Source organism: Numida meleagris, chromosome 5 (genome assembly GCF_002078875.1).
Source record: "Numida meleagris isolate 19003 breed g44 Domestic line chromosome 5, NumMel1.0, whole genome shotgun sequence".
Taxonomy (NCBI): Eukaryota; Metazoa; Chordata; class Aves; order Galliformes; family Numididae; genus Numida; species Numida meleagris.
Window position 1 is genome coordinate 66,092,527 of NC_034413.1, and position 20,285 is coordinate 66,112,811.

The window sequence follows — 20,285 nt, forward strand, 5'->3', positions numbered from 1 at the left end:
TATGTAACTGTCTTTTTATCAGAAAGCCAAAGAGCGTATCGGTTTGTGCAAGGCAAGGATTGGGGTTTTAAGAAATTTATCCGAAGAGATTTTTTACTAGATGAAGCTAATGGTCTTTTACCGGATGACAAGCTTACGTTATTTTGTGAGGTGAGTATAATTTCAGTTTTTGTTCTCCTAAAGGAAAAAAAAGGTTTCTGCTTTATGTTTGTTTAAAGAGTAATATGACTGTTGCCTTCTGTAAGTCATAAATATGGCACGAGATGCATTTACTTGTGTTGTCTGCGTTGTATTTTGTTTCCTTTTTTGATACATGTATATTGAAATGCAGAGTAATTCTGAAATGTTTGCTTGTGAACTCCATGAATCAGCTAGAATGTGTTGGAATTTGCTGTAGAATTATGAAAAGATGGCTGATGTGTGATGTCTGTAGGAGATGTGTTTTACTGAGGTCACCTTTAAATAAAGAGGTGGTGTTTTGGAATTAAAGAATTATTCATCACTGGATAGGCAAAAGGAAATATCTGTGTGCTGGTTTGCATTAAAAAAATGTATAAATGGACAACTGATTGCTGGAATCTATATTGTGATGATATTATTTGTGGCTTTTAATCGGTGAGCAGTTTTTCAAGGAAATTAAACACTTGATTTTTCATAGCAGCTGTTGTATTTTTCTAAACAAACGCAAGTTTCCTGGGATATCTCTTAATACTGAGAACAAATAAGGAAAACTATGGTATACATTTAACTTCCTGCTATGTTCTGAGATGCTTTTATGATGTTGGTTTTGATGGTAACCTATGTTGTCATATTAAAATTCAGCAAAATGCTTACTACATATTAAAAATGGAAACTAGAGAAAGCTGCAGTATAAGAACCGTGTATGTTAAATGCATGTTGACTGGCTATCTCTGCTGCCACTAAGTGATTAGTGGCTTAGGAGGATGATAGATGCTTTAACTGCTAATAAGTTTGCTTTGATCTGTGTATTTACAGGAAATGTGTAAAATTGTCTTGGCAAGATTACAATTTAATTATATGTCATTATGCTGTGTAGGAAGAATAATTGAAATGTGGCCCCTGAGACTAGATATTGCAAATATAGCGCATCTTATTTTCACGTAGACAAGTTAAATTAGCTGCATGATAAATTTGTTATGAATACAATTATTTTGGTGATAAAAGCAAAGGTAACAAGTGTTTTATGGCTCTGCAGAGATACTCAGGAGTATTCCTTCACTTCAAGTTTTTCTTGTTATGAATAGCTTGCTGTAAACAGCTCTTAGTGTTTGTTTCTGGAACTGTCTCTCTTTAACTTTAGTGGGAACAAACGCTGATATTTGTTCCCCTCTGAAATACTTTCTTGATGCTAATAATTGAACATAACTGTTTCCTGACAAAACATCAAGAAGTTTTAATGAGTGTTGAAGTGTTTGACCTACCTTGATTGCAAGTGTTGCAGCAAGTACAACATTTTAGGAGTACGCAGTGAGCATTTCAGAATATCTTCCGACTCGTTTCAAACTCAAGCAAAAAGACTGGAGATGCAGATTCTTTAAAATTGGTTTATTTGCTCGTGCTCTTCAGCTACTAGAAATAACAGGTGTTCTTTGAAGGACTTGTTTCTCTATGTGAATCTGAAATACGTAATTTTCAATTTGGAGTGCGTATTTCTGTGTTAACCTTCCTACTTGCGCCTGAGTTTGAAGACTGACTTACCTTCCTAAAATGGTGTTGTGCTTGGCTTGGTAAAGCTTCCTGGACATAGCAAGTGTTTGGTAACGATCACTGAATAGCACCTCTGCTGGCTTTCTCCTCTTTCCCTCCATTGGTTTTGCAAAAGGATTACTTGGGTCTTCCAAGGCAGCGTGTACCAAGATGTTGCAGGATGTTCTCAAGAAATGTTGGGTATGTCCTTGGACTGAAAACCAAAGGGTTAGGTCAAACACTTTGCTAAGTCTAGTGCTGCCCCTGCCAGCCCTTCTGAACTACCTTGATAGCTATCTTGTGGAGCCTTTAGATCCAGTTTTCACTTTCATAGAATCAGAGATTTCCAAAGTCTGGCAACTGTTGTTATTTGCTAATGGAACAGCAATTTATCTGTAGAAGTGTTTTCCTACTGACAGCTTTTGCAGCTCTTAGGTGACTTAAATTGGGAGCAGTCTAGAGTATCACAGCATATTTTCTATTGGACCACCAGCTTCAGACTCAAGAAAACGATGACTTTTTCCATGTTAGCTGTCATCTTGCCTTCTGAACTTGGACAAACCATAATTCATATATTCTTATATATCCTTATACACGAGGATATACAACGTAAAGATGATCTGTGCATTCTCTATAGTATGAAAAGCTGCACTTTGCATAGCTTTCTGTGACGTAAGTATATCAGACCTTGTGGAATGCTTGGATCCCCTGCCTAAGATTCTACTCTTCTTTAAGATGTTCGCTGTTAGTTTTAGGGTCTCCTTGTCCTGCAGTTTAGGGAAGAAATACCATTACTCACGAGTTATTTTATAAACACCACTGTGAAGTGCCTGAAGGAAATACTTAATATAAGGTGTTTGAATAAAAAATGACCGTGGTGTTAAAGTGATTGGGTTCTAGCTTGATTTTAGTGATTCATTTACAACGAACCCAAAACCGCTTAGATTCTAAGCATGGTGTCTGTATATTGATACATGAAATATTGGATCTGTAAGTTAGTAATAACTTTTAAAGATCCCTCTAATAGACAGTACAATATGTCCTGGGTCATTCAGCTGTAGGAGATAAAAATAAATAAATAAATAATTGTTCAGGTTGCATCTAAAAAGAATAACTCATAGAATGTTGCACAACCATCAAATATATATTGGAAATATTCTGAAATACGTTCTGGAACACACGAGACTAGCTTGGGTAAATATAAAGAACGTGTAGATGGCCTTTCAAGGAAGAGTCTGTAGCTAACAAGAAAAGAGGTTCCTGTGCTGACAGCTTGGAGCAGGACGTTAAGGTGAAGTCTCGAGGAGCAAACTCATTCCATTGCCAAAAGATAAACTTTGTGAAGCTGAGAATCCATTTGTGTGTACGCACACTGCCTGAAATTGCCTTGTGTGAAAACTGAAGTTTTGATCTCGGAATGTTTTAAACATACAGCCTTACTGTGAAAATGAAAAAAAATGTTTTCATTCCATTTTTAAAGGTGGAAGAATAAAAGGGAAGTCTTTATCATCACAAGGGGGTATGGGATGAAAGGGAATTAGTCAATGATTCAAATCCTCAAGCTGCTGTCTTAATTGGATCGTCATCCTCTTCTGAGCTGGTGCTTGGTTTGTGCTGCTCTGACTTTCTGTGAAGCTTAGCTGTGCTATTTTTGCTTTATGCCAGATTTATTCCAAATGCTACGCCTCTAGAAATCCAACACGGCACAGATCTTAACAATATCAGCACTTTCTTGATATGTAATTCTAATTTTCTGTATTTGAGAGTTGCAGTAATCAAAATCCTGTAGCTTTTCTTCTTTGGGAAGGTTTTGTTTAAGGAAGGTTTTATTCTCAGGTGTGTATTCTCAGGCAACAGAAATAAAGCCGGCTGAACTCTACTATTTTCCCAACAGACCGATTAAAAGGACTTAGTTTGCAAAGATATTTGAAAAAAGCAAGTAAGAATGCTACTGTACTGTTAACTTATGTGAAAGAGTTGAGCATGGAGAGTAATGGCAGTATTCACTTCAGATGCATATATTTCAGTTTAACTAGTTCTGTACAAAACCTGAAACGTGTGAGTATGCATTTCATTATTTTAGTTATTTACTACATTTTATATTCCTTTGACTTGTACTTCTTTAAGAATGACATAATCTTGCTTGAAGAAACAATGGCTTGTGACAGAGTAAAATGGGTTAATAAAAGAGCTGTGCTATTTGTATTTAGTTTATATCACCACTTTAAATATGAACTCATTGGAATTACGAGTACTGTACTGATTAGAATCCCTGAAGATTGTTCTTAAAAAAACTTTTCTGTGCTGTAGTGATCCTACTGATCCGTTCAGATTTTTATTTTGCATTCATCTTACTTAAATGTGTGAAGACTGAACTGTTAGTTTATCTCTGAAATAGAGTTAACGTGTATTTATGGTGTCAAAGGAACCATATCTCTCCACTTACTGTTGCTTTTTTATCGCGTGGTGTTTTGGTCGGATAAATGCACGACGTTAGTCTGTAAGTAAAATCCTATTTGTTTTATGTTACTTATAAGTAAACAGTAAAAAAAAAAATCCTGTTTTATGGTTCTGGCCTAATGCCAGAGACACCACTCTGTTTTGCTTTGCTTTGGAATTGCTGAACTTCTAGCAGTAGGTGCTGTAATTTAATTACTGTTGGCATTCGGTTATGAAAGAATTGTCTTGCTGTGATTTTCTGTTAGGTAAGCGTGGTCCAAGACTCAGTAAATATATCAGGACAGTCTAACACAAACACTTTGAAGGTACCTGAATGTCGCCTAGCAGAAGATTTAGGGAATCTCTGGGAAACAACAAGATTTACAGATTGCAGTTTTTATGTAGGAGGACAAGAATTCAAAGCTCATAAATCTGTCCTTGCAGGTACTTTCTACTTTTGTATTGCTATTCATTTGTTACTAAAATTGCTAAAAGCTTAAAAGTTGGTTATATTTAATAAATATTCACCTCTCTTGCTCTAGCACGGTCCCCAGTTTTTAATGCAATGTTTGAACACGAAATGGAAGAAAGCAAAAAGGTAAGCATTACTTTGCATGTAATTACTTGTACATTGTGAGAAAGGGATAACTTGCAGAACGCTTCGAGTGTTGCTAACAGAGGAAGGTGAGTACCATCTGATGCATGATGGGAGGGAGTACTGCTCCTGCACTGTCTCATTTGTGAGTTCTGTGGGAGTTTTTTTGTGTAGAAAGGGCATATAGGGCTGACTGTGGGAAGATTCTGGTGGACTTTGTTCTTTGAAATATTTATATCTGCCCTAGACTGCCTTTTGTTTTGTTTTCTAACACGTTAGCTACTAATGCAATTGATCTTGTAGTCTTTCCCCTTTTGCTTAAGCTTTTACTCCTGTTTAAGCCACTTGACTTGATGAATACAAACATTAAAGTTTTATATGGTCATTAGGACAGAAAGGACCAGCAGGTGAATTACAACTCACATTAAGCCTTGAGGTGGTGATGTGCTTTTCATTCAGATTCCTGGCAAGCACTAGACTTGTATAAGTGTTTTGGATGGATAGGTATTTAGTTAGCAGAGAGTTGCCTCTGCTTTTATGCACATCTGAAATGGATTGGTTATCGGCAGAATGTATGAAGAGGCAAGGAAATGATCAGCTTGCTAAAGGATTGTACAGGATGATCATCATTTAATCTTGCAGGCTGCTGTAGTAGCACTTGTGCATATGAATCCATCAAGTGCAATACAACTGTGTGGCATTTTTTTCCTTCTTGCAGTTTCCCAGTGTGGAAACCTTCTCAGGCAGAATTGGAATATAAGAAGCACTTGCTTGGAATTCTTGATTTAAAGAAATTCGAATGTGTCCCACCTTCAGTAATGCGCTTTGCTGAGTAGCTTTATGTTAACAGCAAATCTTCAGTGCAGCCTTGCTCTTGTACATCGTCCTGTGCTTTGATGGTTTTGTACCTGCTTCAGTAGGCTAATGCTTGCTTCTGCATCTTTGTTGCTTCTTACTCCCTTATTTGCCCATAGGGGATGGTGTAAGGGGTTGAGCATGCAATACCACAGTTCTTTTAGGAAGGCCTTCGGGTGTGTGGTGTCCATGACATGTTTCTTTGCTTGCTTTTTGGATTTTGAGAAGAAAACAAACTGTGTTGACTCTTCAAGTTGAACAAGAAATGGTTCAGTGTTCTCTGTTGCGTTGCTTTCTGATTTTCCAAGCATGTCATGGTCAGGTTGGAAACTCGGCAGCACTTTTAAGTATTCCTGAAACTACCTTGATTTTTCAGGTGCAGCTTGGGCAGTACAGCCCACAGAGTTAGATATTTCTAGAAGGAAAATGCAGTTAATTCTTTTTGTGTAAGCTTTCCTTATTGATTACCACCTGACTCATAAGAACTACTGTTTACTTTCTGCTTAATGGTGTAGAATGTTAGCTTAAAAGTGTAAGGATTTTGTATGATGGGTGTGAAGTGATAACATGATGTGCATGCAGATAATATTTGATGTATTTGCTTCAAAGACATAGCAGAATTCCAGAGGTTTTTGACAACCATTTTTCTCCTTTACCAGAACCGTGTGGAAATAAATGATGTAGACCCTGAAGTTTTTAAAGAAATGATGAGATTCATTTACACAGGAAAAGCACCAAACCTTGAAAAAATGGCCGACAATTTGTTGGCAGCTGCAGACAAAGTAAGTAACTAACCCCTAAGGTCTCAAAACTGATGATAGTTTGTGGAACATCCTTCTAAAAAAATCTTCCTTCAGTTTGATATATATTTCAACTTTTGAAATACTGTGAGAAAGACCTCATCAGAAATACAGAAAGAGGGGAAAAAGAATTCTTTATCAGTGGAAGTTTTAGTAATCTGTCAATAATTCTTTCTTTACCACAAGTGTTCCAGACTTTAAATGGATAGTAAATAGAATACATGGTAATTAATTAAATAAAGTAGGGACCATTGCTATGACTTGGAAAAGTGTATCTTAAAATCTGTCCTAGATCTGTATATTCCTTAAGAGGATTTATACAAGTATTTGAATAAACCATGTTCCCTGAAGTTACTGCTACTTCAGAACTTTGACCTTTGTCTTCCCTACAAACTTGGTAATTCTAATAACCACTTGATGCAATACCTGCTTTCTTCTTTTCACTGCTTCACAGCTTAGATTGAGATTTTAGTTAGCTATCTTCAGAGGATGGGTAGTTGTGTCTCCTTGAGGAGTTATAAGTAGCTTAGAACTCAAAAAGTATTCCCTTTAGTATGTATAATCTGTAACCTGTTCACTCTCAGTTCAGGGTATGGTAATTTCTTAAACTACCTGGGTGATTTCTAAATTGGTTCTGTAAGTACATGCTCAAAACATCAGTGGCAAAGCTTCCTGTTCTTAAAATCAACTGTATTACAGTAACGTAAGCCAACCCAGTAGTTTTTTGGCAGTTTAAAATTGTGTTTTTTTTTTTAAGAACTTTTGAACTGACACTGTCCTGGCTTTGGTGACTTAGCACATGTATTCATTTCAAATCTCACTGCCAGCCTCTTGTTTTCTGAAACTCAGTGTTTTGTCCAATTCTGTACACCCCAGTGGGAAGGTGAAGCAGTGTCATTCTGTGAATGCTGACTTCTATGGAGGACGCTGATAGATGTTGGAGAATGCTTTAAGATGAAGTTACGTAATAGTCTGCAATAGCAGGACATAAAGATAGTGAGCTAGGAGATCCCTTCAGCTTTTTGTAACACTTAAAATCTTTCAATTTCTTCTGAGTGCGGAACAATCATCTAAAAATAGTGCTCTGCATATTACCAGAGATTGCACTGCTTTATTACCTGGTATGTATGGAGTTAACATAACTTTTATGTTCTTGAAATAGAAGTATCCTGAGGAGCAGTATAGTGATAAAAGTGGATGTGAAAACCGCATAGGTCTAGAAACGTTGAAAGTTGGCCCAAGAATTTGACTTTTCTTCAGTGGCATTTGTTTGTTGCATGGTACAGTTACTGATACAAATGTATTAGGTGGCAAGTTGACTATATACATGCCATTTATGCATCTGAAATTCCTTTCAGTCTTGAAAACTGATTGCTAAATTAAATGGGTTGGGGATGATTTCAGCAGAAGTGTATACAGCTGAATGAAACCTATTCAATGTATGACATCCTTCAAAATATAAGCACATTTTATTCATGCAGAATATAGTATGGGAACATATTTTACATACCTTTTCTGGTAGTCTGTCAAAGTTATAGGAAGGTCTTTCTAAAAAATAAGTTCAGAGAGAGAGGAAAAACAACCTCAGAACAAGCTGGTTTCAAGTGGGCTGGTATATTTTTGTTCTGAGAGGTTTCATGAAGCTTTCCATTGCTTAATTTCTTGCCCCATGCTTTGAGATGTAAGCCTGTCTGATGACGGTTCTGATAAAAATGCCTGTGTGTCTTCCTTGCTCTTCTTCTTTTACCAAACTGAAGGAAAACAAAACGCTTAAATGAGTTATTTTGTTGTTTTTAATCCAAGTTCTAATAATGTCTAACCTGATGCCTTACCATTTGAAGACTCGAATGCAGCATGTTGAATTACCTGTTGGCTCTCTTAAGCTTGAGAGAGCCAACAAGTGTTTTCATGGCTGGGGCTGGCTTTTGGGCTAACGGTGAAAAGAATAAGTTTGAAGAATAATTAGCGTAGTTTTTTCTTTTATCAGTATGCACTGGAACGGCTGAAGGTCATGTGTGAGGAAGCACTCTGTAGTAACCTCTCAGTAGAAAATGTTGCTGACATTCTTATCCTCGCAGATTTGCACAGCGCTGAACAGTTAAAAGCACAAGCAATAGACTTTATTAACAGGCAAGTAATATTTATGAGACTCTAAATATATTTTTACTGAACGCTTTGCGTAGCCGCTCAATGTTAGCCCATCTTCTCTCTTACAGGTGCAGTGTTCTTAGACAACTTGGGTGTAAAGATGGGAAAAACTGGAATAGCAAGTAAGTTTCCCCGCTTCCTGATGTTCTGTACAAACACTGCTACATAGACCGCAGATCTTAAGAACTGTTACTTCATTTCCACACTACTGAGGCCTGTCACTCACTGTAAGTAAAGTAGGATTTGGCAGATAACTGCCACAGTTATGATTGTGACTTCCCTTTTAGATGATATGGGGAGTTAACTGCCCTCCGGTGCGAGCTCATAACAACAGCTGGTTTCAATCCCTTTCTTAGGAAGTACCAGTGCTGTGAGAAAAGTGCCATCAGCCCTTAGTAAAAGGAATTTTCTCTTGGCTAACCAGGTTTGTGCCTGGAACAGTGGCAAACCTGGGGTGATTTCAAGACGTACTTGGGTCAGTCTGAGCCTGCACCATTAGCAAGAACAGAAGGGCAGTTTCTCTTCATGCCTCTGACAATGTGTTGCTACAAACAAACCTTCCCGTGTGCCAGCACTCATACTTTTGAGGCCACACAACCGGTCAGTCACGTCCCTTGATCCAGCTGATTCTTTAAGTGCTCATGCCTGCACCAAAAATCAGTTGAGAATACGTCCCTCGCACTGTAGGACTGATTGCAGTATGTGCTTAGAGCAGCTCAAGTAAATCGTGGAATAGAAAACAGCCGGCTTCAGAATGAACAGTGGTAAGCTGAAAGGTAGTAAGAGGACAGCAGGGTTTTCACTTTTTGCCCTCGGAATCTCCAGAACAGTTAAAGAGCTTGTGCTATACCAGTTACTTCAATAGTGTTTTCCCTGAAGAACTTGGTTTTCACAGATGTTGTGAATGAGCATGGTATGGAAAAGGAAGGGTAGGGTAGAAAGGAAACGATGACGTACTAGTAGAAAAACTAATAAAACTCTATGACCAGTGTGGGCTAGTCAGTGTGTTATTTTTCCTGTGATTTGGAACTTAACTAGTTTACTTCAGTCTTGGGTAATTGCTAGCAAAGATGCTGGCCATCTTTATTTCCCTGATGTATTGCAGATGATTTAACTGAAGTAATTTGAGAGGGCCTGGCCTAACTGACTGAGCACTAAGGAGTCCAAACTTTGGTGTTATTGCTCAAGGCACTTAACTCTATTGACTTGCAGCAGAAGATTAAAGGCTGGCGTTAGAAATCCACAAAGATTTTTTTTTGAGAGAGATTATACAGTGTAGAGATCAGATGCTAACTTTGTGCCTGACAATTTCCCGAGACGATATGAAGATTCTGATGAAAATGCAGCAATGGAAATCTGGGATCAGTGTCTAAGCTGTTTGTTCCAAACTACAAATCTATCCCGTGTCCACGTGTCTCAACCAGCGTAGTATTCTCCATGTGCAGAGTAAATGTTATGGTTTTGCTTTATATTATTTCCAAACAAATTGCATCGACTTCTTTGTAAATAATATAAATACGTTGAGAAAATACATTATTGTTTCATGAATGCCAATATGATGCTTGCTGAAATCTGTTGCTAAAAATTGACAGTGGCTGCTGAAAGCTATTCTGAATGCGGCCTGGGATCTTGTACTGAAGTAAGAGTTGAATATCCCCGAGTGTCTGTCATCCACTGGTACTCAGACTGCAATCTCTAAGTGAGGGGTTCTGCTGTCACCCAGCTAATCTGTCTTCTTGACTTTTTCTAGTACACAGGCTACTCATTTTTGCTGCAGCTTCAGCTGATTCATCTTGTCATCTTTCCCTCTTCCCCACGTGGAACGTGTTCTTCTGTGTAATGAGATTCTCTTGTCTTCCCCCGGTTTTCTTCTCTCAGCGATGAACTTCGATTTTTTTCTTCCCGTTATCCTCTTAACATTTTTCTTGCTTTTTTTCCACGTGTGATTTAAAGCTGGTTGTGTTACGCTGTGCTCTGTGTTGGTTCCCTACCTGAGGTCTGGCTGGCATTGAGTAGGGCAGGATGAGTAGCCTGCGTACTGCACACGTTGGTCCTAGTGTACCCACATTCGGTGCTGCCTCCCAACGGTGTCGTAATTGGTATCTGTAATATTTGTCTCGTAATGCTTAGCTGCTCTTCTCCTGTAACCCTGCCCTGCCTGCTCTCCTCCACCTGTGTGTGTGTGCATTTGGTCTGTAAAAGTGTGTGACTATTCTCAATGCTTTTATTTTCAGCCAAGCAACAGACATAATGGAAACAGCAGGCTGGAAGTCCATGATCCACTCCCACCCTCACTTAGTAGCAGAGGCCTTTCGCGCGCTGGCGTCTGCACAGTGTCCACAGTTTGGCATTCCACGCAAACGGCTAAAACAGTCCTGAAATCTTCCACGAACTTAGAGAAATTGAATTGACTCTACTCCTCCATGTCCAGAGGTGTTTTCACAAACCGTAACAAGAGTTTTTGTTATCCTTGTCCACAGAACAGAAGCTGAAAAAGCCTATTGTTTGCTTTTCAGAGGGATAATTTATGGTTTAATCCTCAGCTTTAAATTAGACTGATTAATTCACTGAAAGGCCTTAAATTATCTTCAATGACTCTAGTCCATATAGTTTAATGTATCTTGATTTTTTTATTATTATTATTTTTTAACGTGCCTTGTCTTTTTGACTAGGCTCTGCAGGATTGCACTAGCTCCATAATGCAGTAAAGCTGATAACTGAAGATTAATTTTTTTGAAAGGGATCTTCCATTATTTTCAGAAGAAAAAAAAGATTATTATAGTTTGGTCCTGTGCTAACTGGAAGGTTTTAACTAGCCTCTCGTTGAAAGCGCTTGAACCAGAGGCACGAATGTACCCTGGACAGGTGCTATGTATAGGGAGAGCCTGTTTACCTTCAGCGAACGCCTGCAGGCTATTTATGGCAATATACTGCTTTGAACATAATTTATTTTTCATTGTGGGGGCAAATATGCAATGGTTTGGCCCGAAAATGTATTTTCATTACAGTTTGTAATGCTTATTGTGTGTGTGTCAAAGCTGTCCAACCGGTGAAAAGAAACACAGAACATGAACCTCTTGCTTGTGTTTCTTTGTGGTCCATCGCTAGTTTACATTTAATGCAGAACTGAACGAGAGTCGAAGAGTTCAATGTGAAAACAGAGAAGTGTTGTATATGGAGAAAATAGATCCCACGTGTACGGTTGCATGGAAAAGTAAAGATTGCATAGAATGACCAAATGTAAATTGAAGAAAATGGGCCAAATGGATTCTTAATATGCACTTTTAACGTGTAACTTTTGTATGTCGTGTGGTACATATATATTTTGCTTTTGATGAATTTAATGAGGTACAGGTAATTGTGGCTTAACTTTTTAGATACATTTTCAGATGCCCACAGCCACATGGGATTTAGTTTTGTTAGAAAAGAAAGGCATGTCTCTTTAAGACTCAGTTGAAGGTGACTATTGCAAGCTTTCGTATTGAAGCACCAGAATATTTTGGCTTATTTGAAAAAGGCACGTGGAAGGTTACATTTGGGAGGAGAGGCTTTCCCCATCTCAGTGTGTGCTCAGCTCCTCTTAGTACCTGGGGAAGCTTCGTACGCATCAGGAGGAATATCGCCCTGAAATGTCGGATGTGTCGGCAAGCAGAGACTTGCTCAGTCTTGCATTTCAGTTACTGAACTAGCATTGTGGATGGTATTGAAATTCTGCATAATGTGAAAAGGATGAAACGTTTATAAAACGCTTGTCACGGGCCAGTTCTTTATGACGTGAACCTTAGCTTTAATACCAACATCCTCAGTGTTTGATAGCTTTGTTTACAGTTGAGAGGAGAAGTTTGCAGTAGTGCACACTCAAAACGTTTCCTGAGTTATTACATTAAGTTTACCGTAGTAGTGACGTGTTGCATTTCTTCTTTGGGAAGGCTTGGGTTTAGCAGTGGGGAGTGGGAGGAGATCTCACCTAATTTATGATCGTGTTTGGATAAAGGCTTTAGTTTGCCTACTGAAAAAGAAAAACAAAAGTAATGCAGGGAGCAGAGAGGAGGAATTTCAGATGGTTCACTACCTTAAAATCTGTTCCCATCCTCATTTCATTAAGCTGCTTAGGAATTGCTCTAAATGAAGTTTTTAGAGGAAAGAATGTATACTTGTATACTTTGGCCATTAGCAAAGGCAAATTGGAAAAAATGGCCACGCCAATTTCTTAACAAAATAATCTCCAAACATGCGTTTTCTTACCTTCCAGCTAAATCTTTTATCATGGAGAAAGTGTAAAACCAGAAACTTTAATAGCACGTAAGGCGTCAAATTATATATTTACAGAGATTTATCCTTATAGCAATTTTTAAATATTTATCTAAAGTAAGGTCTCGTAAGCATTTTTTCAAACGAAGATGTGAAGATAATTGTTCCCTCCAAAACAGTGACGTTTTTGCTGCACTGTGTAACGTGTTAGACCTAAATATCCTCGTACCCATCACCAGGAAAACTTGCAGCTCTAACACACCAGGTGGACTGCAATGGTTGTCCGCTTCAGCCTGTTCTAAGGTAACAACGTACAGTAATCTAATGGAAAGCTTAAGGATTTTACGAAGACTTTTTTTTTTGGAAGCTTAATAGCACACATGTACCAAAAAATGTCAGACACCGTGCTGTGATCTTATCTCTGTTGTGAAGTGTCCACTTTCAAGTTAGGCAGCGCGTACCGTACATGATGCTGACAGGAGAGGAAAAACAAACCACGCAGCAATCTGTTTGGATTGGGGTTATTTATTGTGTCTAGTTTTCAGTTTGGTCAGCTCTTAAGAAGAAGGTAAAGCAGTTGCTGTGTTCTTAAGTGAGCGCACTAATTATTCACCTCTTCTGTTCTCTAACTCCATGCAGTGCTCTTGTCTTGTTGGGACGGGATGGCCGTGAATTGCAACCCTCTCCTTTGGGGTCGGACTTGTTTTCATCCCCTGCATCTCAAACACTTGCCCTTCAAAGCATCAATTGTCAGTTCTAAGTGCAGCAGATAGAGAACTATGTAATACGATGGACAGATTTTTGGGTTGTTTTTTTTTTTTTTCCAGGATGAAATCTTAGGATTTTTTTTTCTTAGTTTTGTATACAGATAAGGAATATATTGTATGAAGGTGCCACGTTTTGGCTTGCCAACACTACTCCCTCGGATATATGTGAACCACCGCTTGCATACTTTTCTGGGGAGAACCCTGCATGTGTGTCCTGTGTGCGTGTGCGTGCGTGTATGTATGACTGTGCGGTGTTTTTTTTTTGTCAAGAATGACTTTCTAAAAACAAGGACTCAATTTGCTGTTAAGATGCTATTATGTATTATATATATTTTTGTTTCCATTTGAACCTCTCCTAAGGAGACGCTTTGGGTGGAAGAGGCTTCAATAAACAATCCTTATTTGCTAGTCCATTTACTGCATGCAGAAGTATTAAACACGTGGTGCCTTTTTAGGAGACTGTTGCAGTGAAGGGAAGATTTAACAGGAAACAAAATCTTCTTAAAAAGGTATTTTTTAAAGGTGAAGGAGAATATTTGATACGCAGTTGGGACTTGAGACAAAAGTTACAGGTGATGCCTTTGAGCTGTGTTGCATGTCGACTCCTGCTTCTGCAGTTAAGTTTCCATGAGAAATGATACTGTTGTTTCACAGTAGAAACTGCAAAAAGCGTGGAATAAGTTGAATCATGGTATATTTCGTGAAAATGTGAAAATATTTGCTGTTACAAGCTGAGTGTGTGTGTCAAAATGTGATAATCATGGACATGAAGTTAGTTTTGTAAGTCGCTCTAGTTCTGATGTTTGTATCAACGGTGGGTGTTGAGTACAAAATTCACCTTTCTTCAGGTCAGTAGGAGACCTGCGTGGAGATTATTCCTTTTAAATCCTCGTGGGAAGGCTTCTCCCTTGGGAGAATAAAATGACGTGCAGTATTTGAAACTGTGTTTCATAAGACAGTGAATTGCAAATGTGAGGTATTGCTGCCTGAAATATTGTTGAGTTATGCTGGATTTTCCAATTGGTTAAAATAGCTTGACTTTATTTTGACAAATGGAATGTTCTTTATCTGATTTTAGTAGCTTCTGTTAGTACAGAGCTTAGCTCGTTAGCTGGCAAGACACTGACTTAGTTTCATAACTTGGCTTCTGCTTACAGTAAATGGACTACGTTTGTAAAGGGAATTCACTATTTCAAGTGTTTTGCAAGGAACTTCACTGTATTTGTAACCTGTTTTTTGAAGGCTTAAGATAAATGAGTCCTATTTTAGAAATCAAGCCAGTGAAATGACTTGGACCTGTTTTGGGGTGGAAATGATTCAGAGAATTCAGATATGTAAACAGTTGTATCGAACCATCCAGCCTTTTTTATCAGCTGATGTTAATGGTGAAATACTTTTTGTACCTTGTTGCTGAAAATATTTTTGCATTTCAGCACATCAAGTTACAATAAAGTTGTTACTTATACAGAACGTGTCTGTGTGGCTTGTATTTTTTTCCCCCTGCTGTACGTGTTCCTGATGGCTCCCGACCTTTCTGTCCTTTCGGGAAGCTATTTGACCAGCACTGCGTATCAGTCCGGTGTAAAACGTCCTGCTGTCCTTTTGGAAGTCTTTGGTGCAGTTTAGTTCTGAAATCCACTGACTGTTTTTCCACGTTGACGCTTTGAGATGGTTTATGACTTGCCTGCCTGAGAAATGACTGCCGTTGCATGGTCTGTCAGAACCGATGCTCAGTGGGAAGGAGAGCTGGTGCTATGAAATGAGGCTTGTGGTTTCTGAGAGGACGACTCTTTCTTTACCTGCAGTTCCTTTTTATGCTGATGGAACGCAGGTTTATAATGACCACATGCACTGGAATGCAACTCCCATTTATATGGATGAAGCGGTATGTAAGAATAATCCATATGGATGGGGTCACGGGTTTTCATCCATTTAGATATTTTGTTAATAAAGTACACAGAACTGTTAGCATGCACATTTGAATTTGGAAACACTGAACTCTGGGGAAAGATGAAGCCAAGGTAAGTTACTGTTTATACAGCAACGCAGGCCATTGGGATAAATGCAATTAACTGCCCTGTGTCACCTGGCTGTTCCAGGAATGTAGCACAGTTGGTAATTGCAGCTCTTCCCAAGATGGCTTGGGTAACAGATAGGGCTGCAGGGATGTCTTGAGTGTCTCTGCATAGAATGCCACTTCTCTGTGTGTAGGTTCTAGGAAGATTCTCAGTGTGTGCCTCAGCCTTACATCCCTTGATAGTTGCTCTGCAGTGACTCACCTTTAAGTGGGGCTCCTGGCAGTGGCGTGTAATCTATACAAGCAGTGTAATCTATACAAGTCAGTCTTGTTTTAGTTAAAACATTAGCACTAAGCTTTTCTTGGGCAGCTCTGAGAATTCTCATTTGAAGTGTCACGTGCATCCTCTTTCTTTAAAATATACTAAGACAAGGAGCGTCTCTCACTGTGCAGCACTGCCAGCTCTGCTGAAAGCTCGGCTTCATGTCCTGCTGAGTAGAGCCAGCTCAGTCCCTGTTACTGCCACTGGAAGATGAGCATTTCTGAGTGCAGCCTGAGCAGCCCCGGGGGACGTGTTCCAACCAAGGTGTGTGCATGGGCTGCTTCTCCAGGCTGCAGCTGTGTGCTGCTGGGGCTGTTGAGTAACTTCTTAATTTTACCATGAGAAGCTTAGGTTTCTTCTAGGATCTTGCCTGTTTGACTTAGCTGAAGTTCATGGATGCTGTATGTTTTGTGTGGAAGAATATGGCCTTATAAAACTCGTGTTCTTCCACGTTTTAGGTGGCTTTTGTTAAAATCAGTATTTAAACAAGAGCACTGCACGCACTGCTACAAACTTCACTTTCTGTATTTGAGTAAATTACATTAATGGTAAAACGACTTCTGTTATACATGAAGTAACTTTATACTTTCTGATGGTCTGATAATACAGGAGATACTATTAATTACTGTTAAAACTACAGCATTTTTGAGTGATATTTCTGCGAATTTTGCTGATTTTTCACTCAAGTAATACATTTTTTTTCCTTACGCCGTCTTTTTTGAGGATTCCTCCCTGTTCACTCCGAGAAAGCTGGAAGAAATGCACGTGTGGAAGCTGAAGGAAGGAGTGCAGAGCTCTGATGGAAGCTGCTGCTGCTAGAGCTGCTGCATCTAGGCAGAGCAAACAGAAAAGCAGCCGAGGATTCAGGAGTGCTTTTGAATAGAGGTGTCGTTCCTGTGGCTGTGTATTTTCAAGTCACAGGTGATGCTTTAAGTGTAAAATTTAGGGTTTCTAATAAGGATAAATGACAGGTGAACTCGTAATTCTGCGCTTGGAGAAAAATAATTCTGCAGAGTTTGCTTGGCCTTGGCTTACGGAACAACTACAAAGGTTGTTTGAGTATTCTGAGTCAGAACAGCAGACTTGTAGCTCGGGTCTGTGTGGTGACCATCCTGGACAGCAGAGGGGCTGTTCTCATTGCTGTGCAGGCGTTGCCTGGCGCTCCCGTTTTGGTGTTGCATTCTCCCTGCAGTTTGGAGCATAACAATATTTCAGTGCGGATCCTATAGTTTAATCAGGGGCACGTATATAATGAGCTTAAGTCCGTGCTGTGCCTATCTTAAGCAAGTTTCGTGTTTTACCAGTGCAATTTACCTTCTCCGTGACTATCACCATGTCAGACTTTGTGCTGCTAATCAGAAGGGAGGCAATTTGTGCTGAATTTTAAGCAGCTGTGGTTCTTGCCTTCCCACATCTCTGGCTGCACAGCTGACTGAGCCGTGTCCGTTAGCAAAGGTAAATTCTGGAGAGGATGCCAAGCATTCCAATAGCGCGACTTCTTAAAGCACAGAAGTTTTAATTGCAGGCTAACATGTTCTAACCTTAATTGCCAAGTAGACTCTTCAGTTTTTTTTTTCTTTAAGTTAATCGCTTTCTGCAAGCTGTAAAATTAATGTTATCTATTATGCACATATGATTTTCTGAACCAGCTGTGTTAAGTTTATCGAGTCTTGCCGTGTTAAAGCAAACCACCTGCCTGCTGCTGAAGCGTGGGGCTCAGGCATTGTCCTGCTCAGCACGTTCAGTTTCATCAGTTAAAAGACATGGAGATGGAACTTTCATCTAGTTTGTAATCTTGCCTTTGATAGAAAATGTATCACGTCAACTTCAGTTAGCTCAAAGCAAACTGCAGGAGGGGTTAAACTGTGTAACAGATGAGGAAAGTAGTGTTTTACCATTAATGCCAAAATAGCAAACATCTACTTCTGACAAGCTGCCAGACCAGAGGACTGGAACTTAATGAATCTTAATGCTTTCTGTCATGTATTTCAATTTTCTCAAATTATTTCTCCAATTAGTTCTAGTCTTTGTGAAGGAATGACTAATGAGAATTAATATGCTCTTATCATTTGCATATTCAGACTCCAGTGTTCCTAAAAAAATGTAGATTTGAGGGCGAGCCACGTTTCTGTTATTTCTTTGGGGTGTTGGTGTTTTTCAGCTTTTCAAGTGCGTATCTTCAGCTGAGCAGGGAGGAATATGGTGGATGCCTTAAACGCTTTCTTATGCCTTTGCCGTAAGAAATAATTTGGGCATGCCCGGTGTCTTAGATCTCTTCTGTAGAGGGGTTTCTTCTCAGCTGCTCTTTAAGGGGGAGATAGGGCACGTAGGGATGCAGCCCTACATCAGGAGGCCCAGCCCATCCGTGTGTCTAATGATCTGTGAGCCCAAACAATCTGCAAGATGGCAAAAACGAAGAAGTCCTGATGTTGAGCATCTGCTCTGCGGCTTTTTTCGGTGTTTTTAGGGTGTCTGCAGACCTCCTCGGTGCCATTCCTTTTTGCCCTCCTTGTAATGTGCGCACGTGGAGAGATTTGTGCTAACACATCATACGAGTTCTGTTGAAAATCAGTAGGATATTTCTGCTGCTGCTTTTCTTGTATTTCGCCTGCGTAGGAGCTGAAGCTTTCCGTGCTGCTCTGCAGGTACTTTAACTCTAAACACAACTTGGTTTCTGCTTAATTAGTCTTGCCTCTGATACAAATGCTCATTCAGAGGAAAGAACGGAGATCAAGCAAGTACGTATTTTCTCCATAAATAAAAGGACAGCGGGATAAAATCTTATGGATTGGCAGGGTATAAAGAAGCAGCTTAAAGAAGTACAACTCAATATTTGGCAGAATAATCACCTGAAACAGGTTTTGTGCAAAGGAGATGCTTTAAAGCTGCTAATGCAGAAAAGCACCTAATGAACGCTGCAGGATGGGACCTTGCAGAAACAAACAGAATGGTTTACTGGAAACTTTCAGCACTCTGCTCCTTGTGACAGTGGGGTAGCACCGATCCAAAGGGTGGCTTTGTCCTCACCAGCTTCTTGTGAGAGGATTTTGCCCGTTCTCCACAGCTTTCGGGCCTGCAGCCTAGAAGGCAGAAATAAGATGAACTCAGATCTGAAATAAGATGCTTATTAGGCTAGTTCCTTGCTGGTAGACCCTCAGAAAGCTTCTGGCTGTGTTCTCTTTGTGGCTGGTTTAGCACTCCTAACCTGGTGAGTGCTAGTGGCTGTGATGGAAGCTACTGCAGGATCTGGTGTGCGTGGAGGAATGGGTCTGCCAAGAGCACGGGGAGCCTGCAAGGGCTGCAGTCTGCGTCTGAAATCAGCATCTCTGGAAAGCGACAGAAGGGCTGTTTATTCAGATGTGCTTCATCAAAGCAATGGAGTGCTTGCAGCCTCAGCTGCTTTATCAACAAATATTTCATCCCCGCCTTGTCACTGGTGTAGTTCAGTATGCGGTGTGTAGCGGGGCAGCGTGCCCTGGTCACGCTCGCCTCTCTGAATATTCCGTACAAAATGCTGGAGCAGAATGCCAAAGCTGGCTTCCCAGAGGAGTTTTCCTGAAAGAAATGTTGGATGTGCATCCAGGAATTGTTGGGGTGGAGCCTGAGCAACCGAGTAACGCGTTCCATGTGTGGCTGCAGTTCTCAGTAAGCAAGAAGAGCATCAGATAGCACAGAAAATTGCTCAGGTTTTGGAAAATCACAAGATAGAGAGACTGACGGGGGGGGGGGGGATTAGGCAGCGTTGTTCACAACTTGAAATATTCTGGTTGTACTGACTCTGCTGCAATGTTTTTGTTCTGATTCAGCGATGATAACCAAGTTGGGTTTCTATGTGTTTTTTTTTTTAATTATTTTTCCCCCTTACGATACATCACTTGGTTTTAGAAGCTATCAGGAATGTGTTAGGGTAAGTACAGTTCGAGGTAAGGTCTCCAACATGCATTTCAGTGCCCTTCTTTTAAGGTGCTGGCTGCTATAGCTAACTTGCTAGGTAAAAGTTCAGCATCTTCCCTCTTGTTGGCAGGCAGCAAACTGCACATCTGCTCCCAGCCTCTGCAAATAGAATGTGCAGAGGCAGAGGAAGGTCTGTAACAAGAATCCTTGTTTGTGTTATAACAAGAATTACAGGCAGAAGTTTTTCCTGACGTGATCTTTTTTTTTTTTTCCCCCTCCTCTCGTTTCATTCTGTAAAAACAAACCCACAAAAACACAGTGCTGGTTCAGCAACGCTCGGTGCCACTGAGGTCACACGAGTAATAAAAATAAGAAGCTTATTTGGCTGTACGTAGAGATTCCTATCACAGAACCATCAATATTGCTGGCAATATCAGTAGCGCGGGCATAATTTTGTGATCTTTATTGGGCTCTTCAAGGCTAAATCTTA

The 20,285-nt window shown here is 39.7% G+C and overlaps 1 protein-coding gene across 1 annotated transcript in view; it reads left to right on the forward strand.

Annotated features, from left to right (window-relative positions):
• SPOPL (speckle type BTB/POZ protein like) overlaps window positions 1-15,032 on the forward strand; it is a 33,627-nt gene extending 18,595 nt beyond the window's left edge. The window contains exons 5-11 of the mRNA XM_021398454.1: window positions 23-150; window positions 4,413-4,590; window positions 4,689-4,744; window positions 6,256-6,378; window positions 8,384-8,526; window positions 8,613-8,666; window positions 10,779-15,032. Of these exons, the coding sequence (XP_021254129.1) occupies window positions 23-150; window positions 4,413-4,590; window positions 4,689-4,744; window positions 6,256-6,378; window positions 8,384-8,526; window positions 8,613-8,666; window positions 10,779-10,923 (827 nt within the window). The 3' untranslated portion in view covers window positions 10,924-15,032. The remainder of the gene's footprint in view (window positions 1-22; window positions 151-4,412; window positions 4,591-4,688; window positions 4,745-6,255; window positions 6,379-8,383; window positions 8,527-8,612; window positions 8,667-10,778) is intronic.